At 37.2% G+C, this 13,041-nt stretch overlaps 1 protein-coding gene and 1 non-coding gene across 2 annotated transcripts in view; one reads left to right on the top strand and one right to left on the bottom strand.

Annotated features, from left to right (window-relative positions):
- LOC128229241 (uncharacterized) overlaps positions 1–13,041 on the top strand; it is a 58,515-nt gene that overhangs the window by 28,826 nt on the left and 16,648 nt on the right. The window contains exons 23-35 of the mRNA XM_052941009.1: positions 762–922; positions 1,141–1,228; positions 1,549–1,762; positions 2,680–2,734; positions 4,625–4,688; positions 4,936–5,082; positions 9,145–9,222; positions 9,487–9,645; positions 9,914–10,001; positions 10,499–10,597; positions 10,763–10,800; positions 11,311–11,457; positions 11,866–12,093. Coding sequence (XP_052796969.1) covers positions 762–922; positions 1,141–1,228; positions 1,549–1,762; positions 2,680–2,734; positions 4,625–4,688; positions 4,936–5,082; positions 9,145–9,222; positions 9,487–9,645; positions 9,914–10,001; positions 10,499–10,597; positions 10,763–10,800; positions 11,311–11,457; positions 11,866–12,093 — 1,566 coding nt within the window. The remainder of the gene's footprint in view (positions 1–761; positions 923–1,140; positions 1,229–1,548; positions 1,763–2,679; positions 2,735–4,624; positions 4,689–4,935; positions 5,083–9,144; positions 9,223–9,486; positions 9,646–9,913; positions 10,002–10,498; positions 10,598–10,762; positions 10,801–11,310; positions 11,458–11,865; positions 12,094–13,041) is intronic.
- Trnat-ugu (transfer RNA threonine (anticodon UGU)) lies at positions 12,870–12,941 on the bottom strand. The gene has a single exon. It is a non-coding gene; the product is annotated as a tRNA-Thr (tRNA).

Genomic DNA, 13,041 nt, shown 5'->3' with positions numbered 1-13,041 from the left:
ATGTTTGCCAGCTATCACTACATCATTATAATGAGTGTTCACCGATCTGGATGAATGTTATAAGGTGCTCTACCACTGAGCTATAGAGGCTCCAATACTTGCCAAATAACATTCCACCTCCTTAAGGAATGTTCACCAATCTGGATGAAGGCTAGATAAAGTGTACAAAAATATTGATTGCAAATAACATTTGGACATGTTATAATAAAAAATGAACATATATGTCATATACTGTGTAAGCCTCCATAGTTCGGTGGTAGAGCACTGGTCTTGTAAATGAGTCATGAGTTCGATCCTCTCTGGGGGCTGAATTGACTAGTTTTTCTTGGGGCTTCTACTATAAAAAAAATAAAAATCTCTGATACCTTTTCCTATATTACTCTTAGTGCAGCAAACTCCATCTTGATAAAATGTCATAGCAGGTGCTTTGACATGAGAACAATACTGAAATCCTGCATTATATCACAAGTTAAGTGATCAGTTAAAATATAGTGTTACATTTACAGGCAAATAGTATCATGCATATAATATCGTTTCGAAGAAAATCTGTCATGGTTTTGTCATAAATATTGTGCTAAAATTTAAATGTTTTTCTTAACAGGTTTAAGTCAGAAAGTGTTCAATTTACTCAAATGGAGCTCCATTCTCTTGTTGCAGTAAAAATGCACATGCATGCATCATGTCTCACTTCTCTTGCAGAAATATTTGTTTGGTCATGTTATGCTACAAAAAAAACAATATCAGCATGCTTCGAATTACAGACTGTTGTTACGGAAGCATGGGTCTCACGAGGACCTGACAACACTTGTGAAGGCAAGCCGTACACGTGACGAGGACATCAAGGCTGGCCGCTTGTTCCCATATGAGGAAAGGATACTCACTGACTCGGAGCGCGAGAGAGAGGAACTCAATCTGAAACAAGGTGGTTTGTCAATGTTTAAAAATGGTCTAATTTTTTTATGAATTTATGAAATTGTTCTTAAATTCATAAATTATGTGCTATTTTATGAAGTCATTATTCATTCTTGGTAGATTTTGATGTTTTTTTTGTTTTTGTTTTTTCAATCTTTATTTCTTACATTCAATTCATTGAACAGTGATGTCAATTTATTATACTTAAACAATCTGTTTTTTGAGCAGCTGGTATGGGAGACAGGGAGTCAAGTTTTGTTCAACCCAAGAGGGAGCTCTCAATGTCAGACCTCCTGCCTGCATTTGTGCCTTGGAGGTAAAGTTGAAAAGCTAGCCATTTTTTTAAATCTAAAGAATTAGATTGCAGTCTTATGTCACTCATTAATTAAAACATTGAAAACGGACAATGATAATAAATTTTAATCCACCAACTCCTAACATGGCTGCTTTGTACAATTGTGGAAGTATTCATCCTTGGTACCATTGGTATTTTATCAATGTGTAACCTTGATTAGATTACAATTTGTATATTGGGTGAGTATTTATTCCAATAATTAGAGTAGCTCTTTATATTGATTCTTTGTACTTTACATATGCATTCATGTCAATAATTATGTTGTGTTCATCCACCCTCAGGAGGTCAAAATCAGCCCCTGACCTGGCTGAAGAGGAAGACGACACACTGATGGTGGCCCAAGACTACAATTCAGCAATGGAAGAGATTGCAAGACAGAAGGCAAACATTCGAGAGTGGAAGATGCAGCGGAAACTGGAGCAGCAGCAGGCAGAGCTGGAACAGAATGCAGAAAACATGGAGGTGGAGGAGGAGGAGACCATTGATCAGCTACAGGTAGTCAAAAATGTGGGTTACTTCATGTAGAATAGCTGAAGATTGCAAGAAGGTGCAAGAAGGTGTTACATGATGGAAAATAGCAGAAGATGGCCGCAAGAAGGTGTAAGTTAATGTACAATAGTTGAAAATGGGTGTAAGAATGGGTTAAATAGATTTAGAACAGCTGACGATTGGCGCAAGGAAGGTGTAACTTAAGGTAGAACAGCTAAGGATGGACGCAAGAATTAGATAACTTGATGTAGAACAGCTAAAGAGGTTTTACTTAATATTGAACAGCTGAAAATAGGCACAAGAATGAGGCTTCATAAAGTAGAACAGCTGAAAATAGGCACAAGAGTGGGGCTTCATAAAGTAGAACAGCTGAAAATAGGCACAAGAATGGGGCTTCAAAAAGTAGAACAGCTGAAAATAGGCACAAGAATGGGGCTTCATAAAGTAGAACAGCTGAAAACGGCCAAGAATAGGTTAACTTTATTGTAGAAGAGCTGAAGATGTGTGCAAGAATAGGGTAATTTAATGCAGAACAGCTAAAGATTGATGCCAGAATGGTGTAACTTTATGTAGAACAGCTGAAGATGTGTGAAAGAATGGGTCATTTAATGGCTACAGTTTGGCAACAAACTGGATAACAGTGTGATGTAGTGTGCTCAATAGAGGTCTAAAGTGTGTAGAACTGCTAAGCTGTGTTTGGCACACAGACTGGATAACAGGGGTTTTGTATATGTAGTTTGAAGTTTTTCTTATTTCTGTGGTAACTTAAAGGTCTATATATTTCTGATCTGGTTTTCATACATATGTTGGTTACTTATTAGTAGACAAGTAGAAACCTCCGTTTGATTTAACTAAACTTATTCAGTGTTGAGTTATTTTACATTCAGTTCATTTTTGTTCTACTCATGTTGCTTGTTTTTCAGAGAGTTGATCCCCATGAGTATCAGCCAGATATCTTGAAAGTACATCAACCTAAAGGTATTCATATGGTAGTAGATTTTATCGAAAAATATTTTCATTACCCCAAGTCATTTCTTAAGAGAATAAATTACATCCATAGTGCATTAACTGCAATAGGTAATGGTGTCAATTTTTATTACATTACTACACTTTGACAAACATGACGACATCCGCACAATGGTAAACAAGATTTCCAAGTTCTTCTTCACAAATTCACATAAAAACTGTACCTGTATTAAATGAAATTTAGACATATTATAATAAACAGGGTAAAAAGTAAAATGACCTGATCTTGCTATCCTGCTGCATGGATGGATAAAAAACAGGATTCGAAAATTAAAATATTGTCTATTTCAAATAGTGTTTGATTATCAGACAAAGTTCATAACTGATTATTAAATTGAAATGTTCAACCACTATCAATTGGAAATAATTGCAACAACTTGATTATATCCATAAATAAATATATAGTCTTCAAAAATGGGCTGACATATCATTTGATAATAGAAATTTAATTGAATGAACTGTTTCTTCGTACAAGGGCAGCACAATTAAGATGAATGATGTGACACAGCAAATGTTACCGGCAGATTACGTGTGTATGTTATGGTGTTTAAGTAAAATCATGCGGTTTGGTGAAAGTTATTAATGATGAAAATCAATTATTGCCTATGTTCAGCCCCAATGAATGATGATGTTATTATCCCCCGCCTTTGAAAGGCGAGGGGATATAGTAATGGTAGGCGTGATTTCGTGCGTGTGTGCGTCCATCCATCCCACATTCATTTCTCCTCTAACATTTCTCATGCGATTTCTACCATACTTTCACAGATTGATGATCATAAAGTGAAGCAGCACATATTGTCAGGCTTTTGAGATTCGACCATTTTTGAAAGAGTTATAGCCCTTTGTTTATTTTACATTTAAAATTGGTTTCTTCGCAACTCCTCTTACGTTTTTCATGCGATTTCTACCAAACTTTCACAGATTGATGACTATGTAGTGACGCAGCGCATATTGTCGGGCTTTCGCGAGTCGGCCATTTTTGAAAGAGTTATTGCCCTTCTTTTTTTTACATTTAAAATTGGTTTCTTCGCAATGACTTCTCTTACTTTTTTTTATGCAATTTCAACCAAACTTTCAGAGATTGATGACTATATAGTGACGCAGCGCATATTGCTGGCCTTTCGCGATTCGACTATTTTTGAAAGAGTTATTGCCCTTTCTTTATTTTACATTTAAAATTGGTTTCTTAGCAACTCCTCTTATGTTTTTCACGCGATTTCTACCGAACTCTCACAGATTGATGACTATTTAGTGACGCAGGGCATATTGTCGGGCTTTCGTGATTCGACCATTTTTGAAAGAGTTATTGCCCTTTCTTTATTTTACATTTAAAATTGGTTTCTTTGCAACTCCTCTTACGTTTTTAATGCGATTTCTACCAAACTTTCACAGATTGATGACAGTATAGTGACACAGCGCGTAATGTTTGGCTTTCGCGATTCGGCCATTTTTGAAAGAGTTTTTGCCCTTTCTTTATTTTACATTTAAAATTGGTTTCTTCGCAACTTCTCTTACGTTTTTCATGCGATTTCTACCAAACTTTCACAGATTGATGACTATGTAGTGACGCAGCGCATATTGTCGGGCTTTCGTGATTCGACCATTTTATGAAGAGTTATTGCCCTTTCTTAATTTTACGCATTTGTTATGTTCCTTAGAAACTACCCTTACCATTGATTGGCTTTCGTTACAAAAAATGCCCCCATGAGGCGGGGGATATAGCTGTCTGTGACCGCTCTTGTTTCATTTTATTTCCTTGCCATCACTTTTTTGAAATTCTATTATGTAAATGACATTAGCACACTATTATCAAAGAAGTATTGCGTTGTTTTTCTATTTAAGATGAGCCTACCCCAGCAGAACTGGCTCTTGCGGCAGGTAGAGCCTATGTCATTCTGCCAAAGAAGTAAGAACATTTACTAGGTTTTTATAACAAAATAATTATTATAACTGGTCTAGCCATATCACTTCAGAACAACTTTTACTTATTCAGAATCAAAGCACTTACAGGTACAGAGATACTGATGCAAGAATCGCTGTGAAAACAATGATGTAAGGACATCACACCATTACTATGTTTGTTTAAAAAAACAAAATGATGGTAGTGTGATAAATTTGCATTCAAAATTAATTGATTATTACTTGTTTATTAGGAAGAAAAAGAAGACAAAGTCAAGCGTCAGCATGGCTCGGCTAGACGACATCGAGACCTTCCTGAAGAAAAGGCCACGCAAGTTGAAGAGGGCAGAGTCCATGATCCGTATACCTAAGCCCATAGAGAAGGAGCTTAGAGTTCCAGCGTAAGGCACTAACATTATAAACTATCAGTATAAGGCACTGACATTATACATTACCAGTATAAGGCACCTACAATATCGATATATATATAAGTCACTTATAGTACAAGTATACTCACTCACAGAACCAGCGTCAAGCACTTACAATACAAGTATAAGGCACTTACAGTACTGGTATATCTAAGGCACTAACAGTACAAGTATAAATCACTCACAGAACAAGTGTCAAGCACTTACAGTACAAGTTTAAGGCACTTACAGGAAAAATATAAGGCAAACACAGTACAAGTATGAGACACTTTCAGTACCTGTATGAGACACTTACAGTTCCAGTATGAGACACTTACAGTTCCAGTATGAGACACTTACAGTTCCAGTATGAGACACTTACAGTTCCAGTATGAGACACTTACAGTTCCAGTATGAGACACTGACAGTACCAGTATGAGCCACTTACAGTACCAGTATGAGGCACTAACAGTTCCAGTATGAGACACTTACAGTACCAGTATGAGACACTTGCAGTTCCAGTATGAGACACTTACAGTACCAGTATGAGACACTTACAGTTCTAGTATGAGACACTGACAGTACCTGTATGAGACACTAACAGTTCCTGTATGAGACACTTACAGTTCCAGTATGAGACACTTACAGTACCAGTTTGAGACACTAACAGTACCAGTATGAGACACTTATAGTTCCAGTATGAGACACTGACAGTACCTGTATGAGACACTTTCAGTTCCAGTATGAGCCACTTACAGTTCCAGTATGAGACACTTACAGTTCCAGTATGAGCCACTTACAGTTCCAGTATAAGACACTGACAGTACCAGTATGAGGCACTAACAGTTCCAGTATGAGACACTGACAGTACCAGTATGAGACACTTGCAGTTCCAGTATGAGACACTTACAGTACCAGCATGAGACACTTGCAGTTCCAGTATGAGACACTGACAGTTCCAGTATGAGACACTTGCAGTTCAAGTATGAGACACTTACAGTTCCAGTATGAGACACTTACAGTTCCAGTATGAGACACTTACAGTTCCAGTATGAGACACCTGCAGTTCCAGTATGAGACACCTGCAGTTCCAGTATGAGACATTTGCAGTTCCAGTATGAGACACTTATAGTTCCAGTATGAGACACTGACAGTACCTGTATGAGACACTTTCAGTTCCAGTATGAGACACCTGCAGTTCCAGTATGAGACACTTACAGTTCCAGTATGAGACACTTGCAGTTCCAGTATGAGACACTTGCAGTTCCAGTATGAGACACTTGCAGTTCCAGTATGAGACACTTACAGTACCTGTATGAGACACTTACAGTTCCAGTATGAGACACTTGCAGTTCCAGTATGAGACACTTGCAGTTCCAGTATGAGACACTTACAGTTCCAGTATGAGACACTTACAGTTCCAGCATGAGACACTTACAGTACCTGTATGAGACACTTACAGTTCCAGTATGAGACACTTACAGTTCCAGTATGAGACACTTACAGTTCCAGTATGAGACACTTGCAGTTCCAGTATGAGACACTTGCAGTTCCAGTATGAGACACTTGCAGTTCCAGTATGAGACACTGACAGTTTCAGTATGAGACACTTACAGTTCCAGTATGAGACACTTACAGTTCCAGTATGAGACACTTGCAGTTCCAGTATGAGACACTTACAGTTCCAGTATGAGACACTTACAGTTCCAGTATGAGACACTTGCAGTTCCAGTATGAGACACTTACAGTACCTGTATGAGACACTTACAGTACCTGTATGAGACACTTGCAGTTCCAGTATGAGACACTTACAGTTCCAGTATGAGACACTTACAGTTCCAGTATGAGACACTTGCAGTTCCAGTATGAGACACTTACAGTTCCAGTATGAGACACTTACAGTTCCAGTATGAGACACTTGCAGTTCCAGTATGAGACACTTACAGTTCCAGTATGAGACACTTACAGTTCCAGTATGAGACACTTGCAGTTCAAGTATGAGACACTTACAGTACCAGTATGAGACACTTGCAGTTCAAGTATGAGACACTTTCAGTACCTGTATGAGACACTTACAGTTCCAGTATGAGACACTTACAGTTCCAGTATGAGACACTTACAGTTCCAGTATGAGACACTTACAGTTCAGTATGAGACACTTACAGTACCAGTATGAGACACTTACAGTTCCAGTATGAGACACTTACAGTTCCAGTATGAGACACTTGCAGTTCCAGCATGAGACACTTACAGTTCCAGTATGAGACACTTGCAGTTCCAGCATGAGACACTTACAGTTCCAGTATGAGACACTGACAGTACCAGTATGAGACACTTACAGTACCAGTATGAGACACTGACAGTACCAGTATGAGACACTTACAGTACCAGTATGAGACACTTACAGTACACGTATGAGGCACTAACAGTTCCAGTATGAGACACTAACAGTTCCAGTATGAGACACTTTCAGTTCCAGTATGAGCCACTTACAGTTCCAGTATGAGACACTTACAGTTCCAGTATGAGACACTTACAGTTCCAGTATAAGACACTTACAGTTCCAGTATGAGACACTTACAGTTCCAGTATGAGCCACTTACAGTTCCAGTATAAGACACTGACAGTACCTGTATGAGACACTTTCAGTTCCAGTATAAGACACTTACAGTTCCAGTATGAGACACTTACAGTTCCAGTATGAGACACTTACAGTTCCAGTATGAGACACTTTCAGTTCCAGTATGAGCCACTTACAGTTCCAGTATGAGACACTTACAGTTCCAGTATGAGACACTTACAGTTCCAGTATGAGACACTTACAGTTCCAGTATAAGACACTGACAGTACCTGTATGAGACACTTTCAGTTCCAGTATGAGCCACTTACAGTTCCAGTATGAGACACTTACAGTTCCAGTATGAGACACTTACAGTTCCAGTATAATACACTGACAGTACCAGTATGAGGCACGCAGTATGAGACACTTACAGTTGCAGTATGAGACACTTGCAGTTGCAGTATGAGACACTTGCAGTTGCAGTATGAGACACTTACAGTTCCAGTATGAGACACTAACAGTACCAGTATGAGACACTTACAGTTCCAGTATGAGACACTTACAGTTCCAGTATGAGACACTTACAGTTCCAGTATGAGACACTTACAGTTCCAGTATGAGACACTTACAGTTCCAGTATGAGACACTAACAGTACCAGTATGAGACACTTACAGTTTCAGTATGAGACACTTACAGTTCCAGTATGAGACACTCACAGTTCCAGTATGAGACACTTGCAGTTCCAGTATGAGACACTTACAGTACCAGTATGAGACACTTGCAGTTCCAGTATGAGACACTAACAGTTCCAGTATGAGACACTTACAGTACCAGTATGAGACACTTACAGTTCCAGTATGAGACACTTACAGTACCAGTATGAGACACTTGCAGTTCCAGTATGAGACACTTACAGTTCCAGTATGAGACACTTGCAGTACCAGTATGAGACACTTGCAGTTCCAGTATGAGACACTTACAGTACCAGTATGGGACACTAACAGTACCAGTATGAGACACTTACAGTTCCAGTATGAGACACTTACAGTACCAGTATGAGACACTTGCAGTACCAGTATAAGACACTTACAGTATCAGTATAAGACACTTACAGTACCAGTATGGGACACTTACAGTACTAGTGTTAGGCACTTACCAATATTGGACTGTTACAATACCCGTATGAGACACTTACAGTACCTGTATGAGACAACTATAGTGCCAGTGTCAGGAACTTACAGTACCAGTATGATACATTTTACAGTTCCAGTACTAGACACAGACACTGACAGTACCAGTTTTACACACATACAGTACTAGTATGAGACACTTAAAGTACCGGTTTGTAGATCCTTGCCATATTGAAAAGATCCATCAAATATCTTCCTTTAACTCAGTTTGTGATATTCTCAATGAAAATGTTAAGATTGAGTTTATTTTCTTTACAAAATCATTGTATAATTGAGCTATTTTTAAACAGTATTTAATGTTACAGACGTATACGTGAAGGGTCAAGACGGAGCATGCCCGACATCTTCAACTTCAATGAATATGCAAGAAGGAAAGGGAAAAGGTATTCATTTTGTGCATGATAAAATTTATATTTCATCTATGCACTTTAATTGTTTGTTTTTTTGTCAGAATGTGTAGAATAAATAATGGCTGTTTTTTCATACATAATTCAAGATAGCTTTGATTACTTTTATAATATTTAATTTGAAATAAAGATGAAAATGTCATCCATTTTCTTTCAAATGACCATTTTTTGCAGCATGTGACATAAAAATCAAAAAAAATTGAAATAATGATAAAGAGTGCCCTCATTTAAACATTGCAGGAAAAATGCAGACCTTCGTGAGTGGACGAGGGACATCTGGAACAACTGGTTTGATGAGGTGTACCCGCCAACGCCAGAGGATTCCGATTACGAGGAGGAGGAGGAGCTAACGGAGGAGCAGATTGCAGAGCGGGAGGAGGCTGAGAAAATGAAGAAAAGGTGAGTCAGGGGGAAGACTTGGCCCACATTCAATAACATCATTTGATCTCATCTAGTTTTAACATAAAAGTTTTAGTTGAGACTCAAAATTGCATATCATATCTCCATTGTAAATTTGGTACTAGAGTAGAAGAGTTTCAGATCTTAAGTAACATCTCAATATTTCCTTTAAATTTCATTAGTAGTGGAGAGTTATGACTATGTATTTTTCTAAGCATTTGTTCTATAAAGAAAGGCAATACTATACCCTAAACAACTATGTATTCAGGAAGGATTCCCTGTCCAGCGCTGTTCCAGAGGGCATGGAGTATATTGAGCCTATCACTGAGACTGATGAGACTCTAGAAGTCCACCAGGTATTGATGAAGCAGGCTTAATATTTGGCCTTCTTATAAGCTTGTCCTTATCTCAAAAGAAAACAAAATCTTATTTCATAGTTTTCGAGTAGTTGACATTGTTGTTTGAAAAAAGCTTAAAAGTTTGCCATGTTTGAAAACTGTTAGGATAATTATGCAGATGTGTTGCAAGTCCCATCTCTCTTGCTATTATATTCAGAGTTACGCCATATGGTCAACTGAGCAAAAATGGACACATGTTGATATACCAGCAGTGCTCTTATTGACTTGCCAACAAAACACTGGGCTATTAGAAGGAAGATTTTTTGGCAGTCTGGCTGGCTAGATACATACTTTTTTATTGTATTTGGAGTTGCCGTTGGTACAAACATGGTTAATGTCAAAGTCACTGCTTGTATTAAGATATCCAAAGCCTTAATTTGCCATAATTTCCTGATTGCAGGCAATTTACCTTGTGATGAAACTTTTTGTTTATGGGTAAATGTTTACCTTTCCAGATCCTGATGGAGGAGATAGAGAAGTTGACAGGAGAGATGGACAAGGTGTCCAAACCATCTGCCTTCGACTACAGCCGCAGGGGAGCTCTCTATAGGAAGGTACGAGACACTGTGGATTCAGTGTTTGGGATAGATGTCCCGCAGATGTTTCACTCATGCCATTGAAATAAAAAAGTAAATATTCATATAGGTTGTAAAAGGTTATATACAATAAAAATATAAAACATTCGAATATTTATGACTTATCTGATTTATTTATTTTAGATTGGGTATTTGAAAGCAGCTGAAACTGATTTATCCAAGTAAGAATTCATCTACATCTAAACGGTTATTTATGAGAAAGTTTTTACCAAGCACTAGTAATGTTTGTACACATATTAGTATGAATTTTATAGTGTCACCTTTAATAGCCATTATTTTCATAAATTAGTTTGTCTGATTTTAGAGGAAGCAAATATAGGTATAATCAAAGCCTTAGTGGTGGCAGCGATAAACATTTAACCTTGGCTGAAAAAAAAACGTTCAAGATTTTCAAATAAAACTCAGTATACATGTTACCATGGACAATACCCATATATATAGCAAGGCCCATAACTCTAACTGTCGAGTTATGCCTTCTTTTTGACTGAATTAAAACAGATGAGCATTTGTAGTTGCGCCGCAGCTCTCTTGTTTGGGGTTTTGAATTATTTGAATTTCTTTTTTACACAAAATACTATTACAGTCTTAAGTCTAAATACAATTGCAAAGCATAAAATATTTCATATATATCAACTGATATCACAAGAATATTAAACAATGATCATTTGCAGGGCCATCCAGCTTGAGCCACTGTTACTGGACGCATACTGGCACAGGCACCTGCTGTTGGTTCTCCAAGATCGCAAGAAAGAGGCTCTTGAAGATCTTACCTTTATTCTTAAACACACAAAGAATCACTCAGGAGCTTACAGATCCATGTATGTGCACTTAAATAGTGCGAATTGCATACAACATGTTTTATTGTTTATAACATTATACATTATAATGGCAAAACTGTATTACACTGTGTATATGATGCAGGCAAAAAAACACATATAAAAATTGAGTAAAAAAACTTCATTTTTAGATCTAATTCTGTAAAAACCTAGGAAACACTCTAGAGGCTAAATTTTGGCATAGAAGTGCATCCTATACACAATATAATATGGTACATTTCATTTTTTTGTTTAATCCTAAGTCATAGAAATAAAGTTAAAAACAAATGTTTTGGAGTAGGCTTAATGTTTTCTGTCCCATAAAGTTTATAAAAAAGTATTTTAAATGCTGGCAATTTCATTTCAGTTTTTTCTTACAATTTTAAGAAAAATCTTTCTCATTTATTCTAGGGCTGAGATCTATCAGAAGCAGGATGACATCACCATGGCGATTGTAAACTACACACAGGCTATCAAGCTGAACCCGCGGGATCATGAGGCATTTTTTGCCCGTGCAGAATGTTACGAAAAGCGTGGGGACATGCTCCTGGCCCTAGAGGACTATTCTGCCTGTACAAAGATCGCACCTCACAGGATTGATGCTATTCTTAAACATGGAATGTACTACTTTGAAAACAAGTAAGTTATAGTCATTTAAGCATCCCATTTATTAATAATTTCAAGAGTTTTGTGACTTGTTTATGCCTCTGAATAAACTAAATAGGTGAAAAAGTGGTAAAGACCAGTTCTTATCTAAGAGTTTGTGGGTCAGCGCCCACTATGGGTACTTTTTAGTATTAGTATACTGGGGAATGGAACTTTAGCGTGAACAAACAAGTTTGACATGAGCTTTTGGCTCAGTGGAAATACAGAAATTAGAATATACTAATAGACTAGGTTGCTGTTGTTTAAAACTACAGGTGATATATTTCAGCCAGTATGTGTATCTCAATAATTTAATTGCTCAGTACTTATCCAAAACAATCAACAATTACAATTAACGAACTTTTTAGATAACTCACCAATTTAAGAAGATAATTGGTCATATAATTGGTTGAAGATGTTTATATGATATGTGTATATAATATGAAACATTTCTCTGTTAGCCTCATCTGTGGTCAGAAGAAAAAGACAAGAGGGTAGTACTTGAACAGTTTGACGTTTAGTTGGTTTAAAAATTTGCAAAGTAGTTCATTTCACAGTTAACTTTACTGTTTGTACAGAAAGTAAGCAATTAGATAAAAGTGAGTTTGAAAATTATTTTAGTATTGATATCTGATACCATCTTCGAACAAGCAGATATTTTTTGGAAACTTTTCATGCTTTCTCTAATATAATTATGAAGTTCTTGTCTTTCATAACTTGATACCGATCATGTAGTCAAAGCTCAACATCAATATAAAGTAAAAACACAGTGCCTCCAGTGAGGTTTGAACTCACGACCCCTGGTTTACAAGACCAGTGCTCTACCACTGAGCTATAGAGGCTGCTTGCAGGACACAAACAGTTCAACAAACAATTACAATGAATTATATTGCAATCATCTATTGATCACTTTGCAGGAGCTGCTCTATTTGTTATGCAACA

This window comes from Mya arenaria, chromosome 3, assembly GCF_026914265.1.
Source record: "Mya arenaria isolate MELC-2E11 chromosome 3, ASM2691426v1".
Lineage (NCBI taxonomy): Eukaryota > Metazoa > Mollusca > Bivalvia > Myida > Myidae > Mya > Mya arenaria.
Note: the sequence above shows the minus strand (reverse complement) of the source record. Positions and strands in the feature narration are given on the sequence as shown.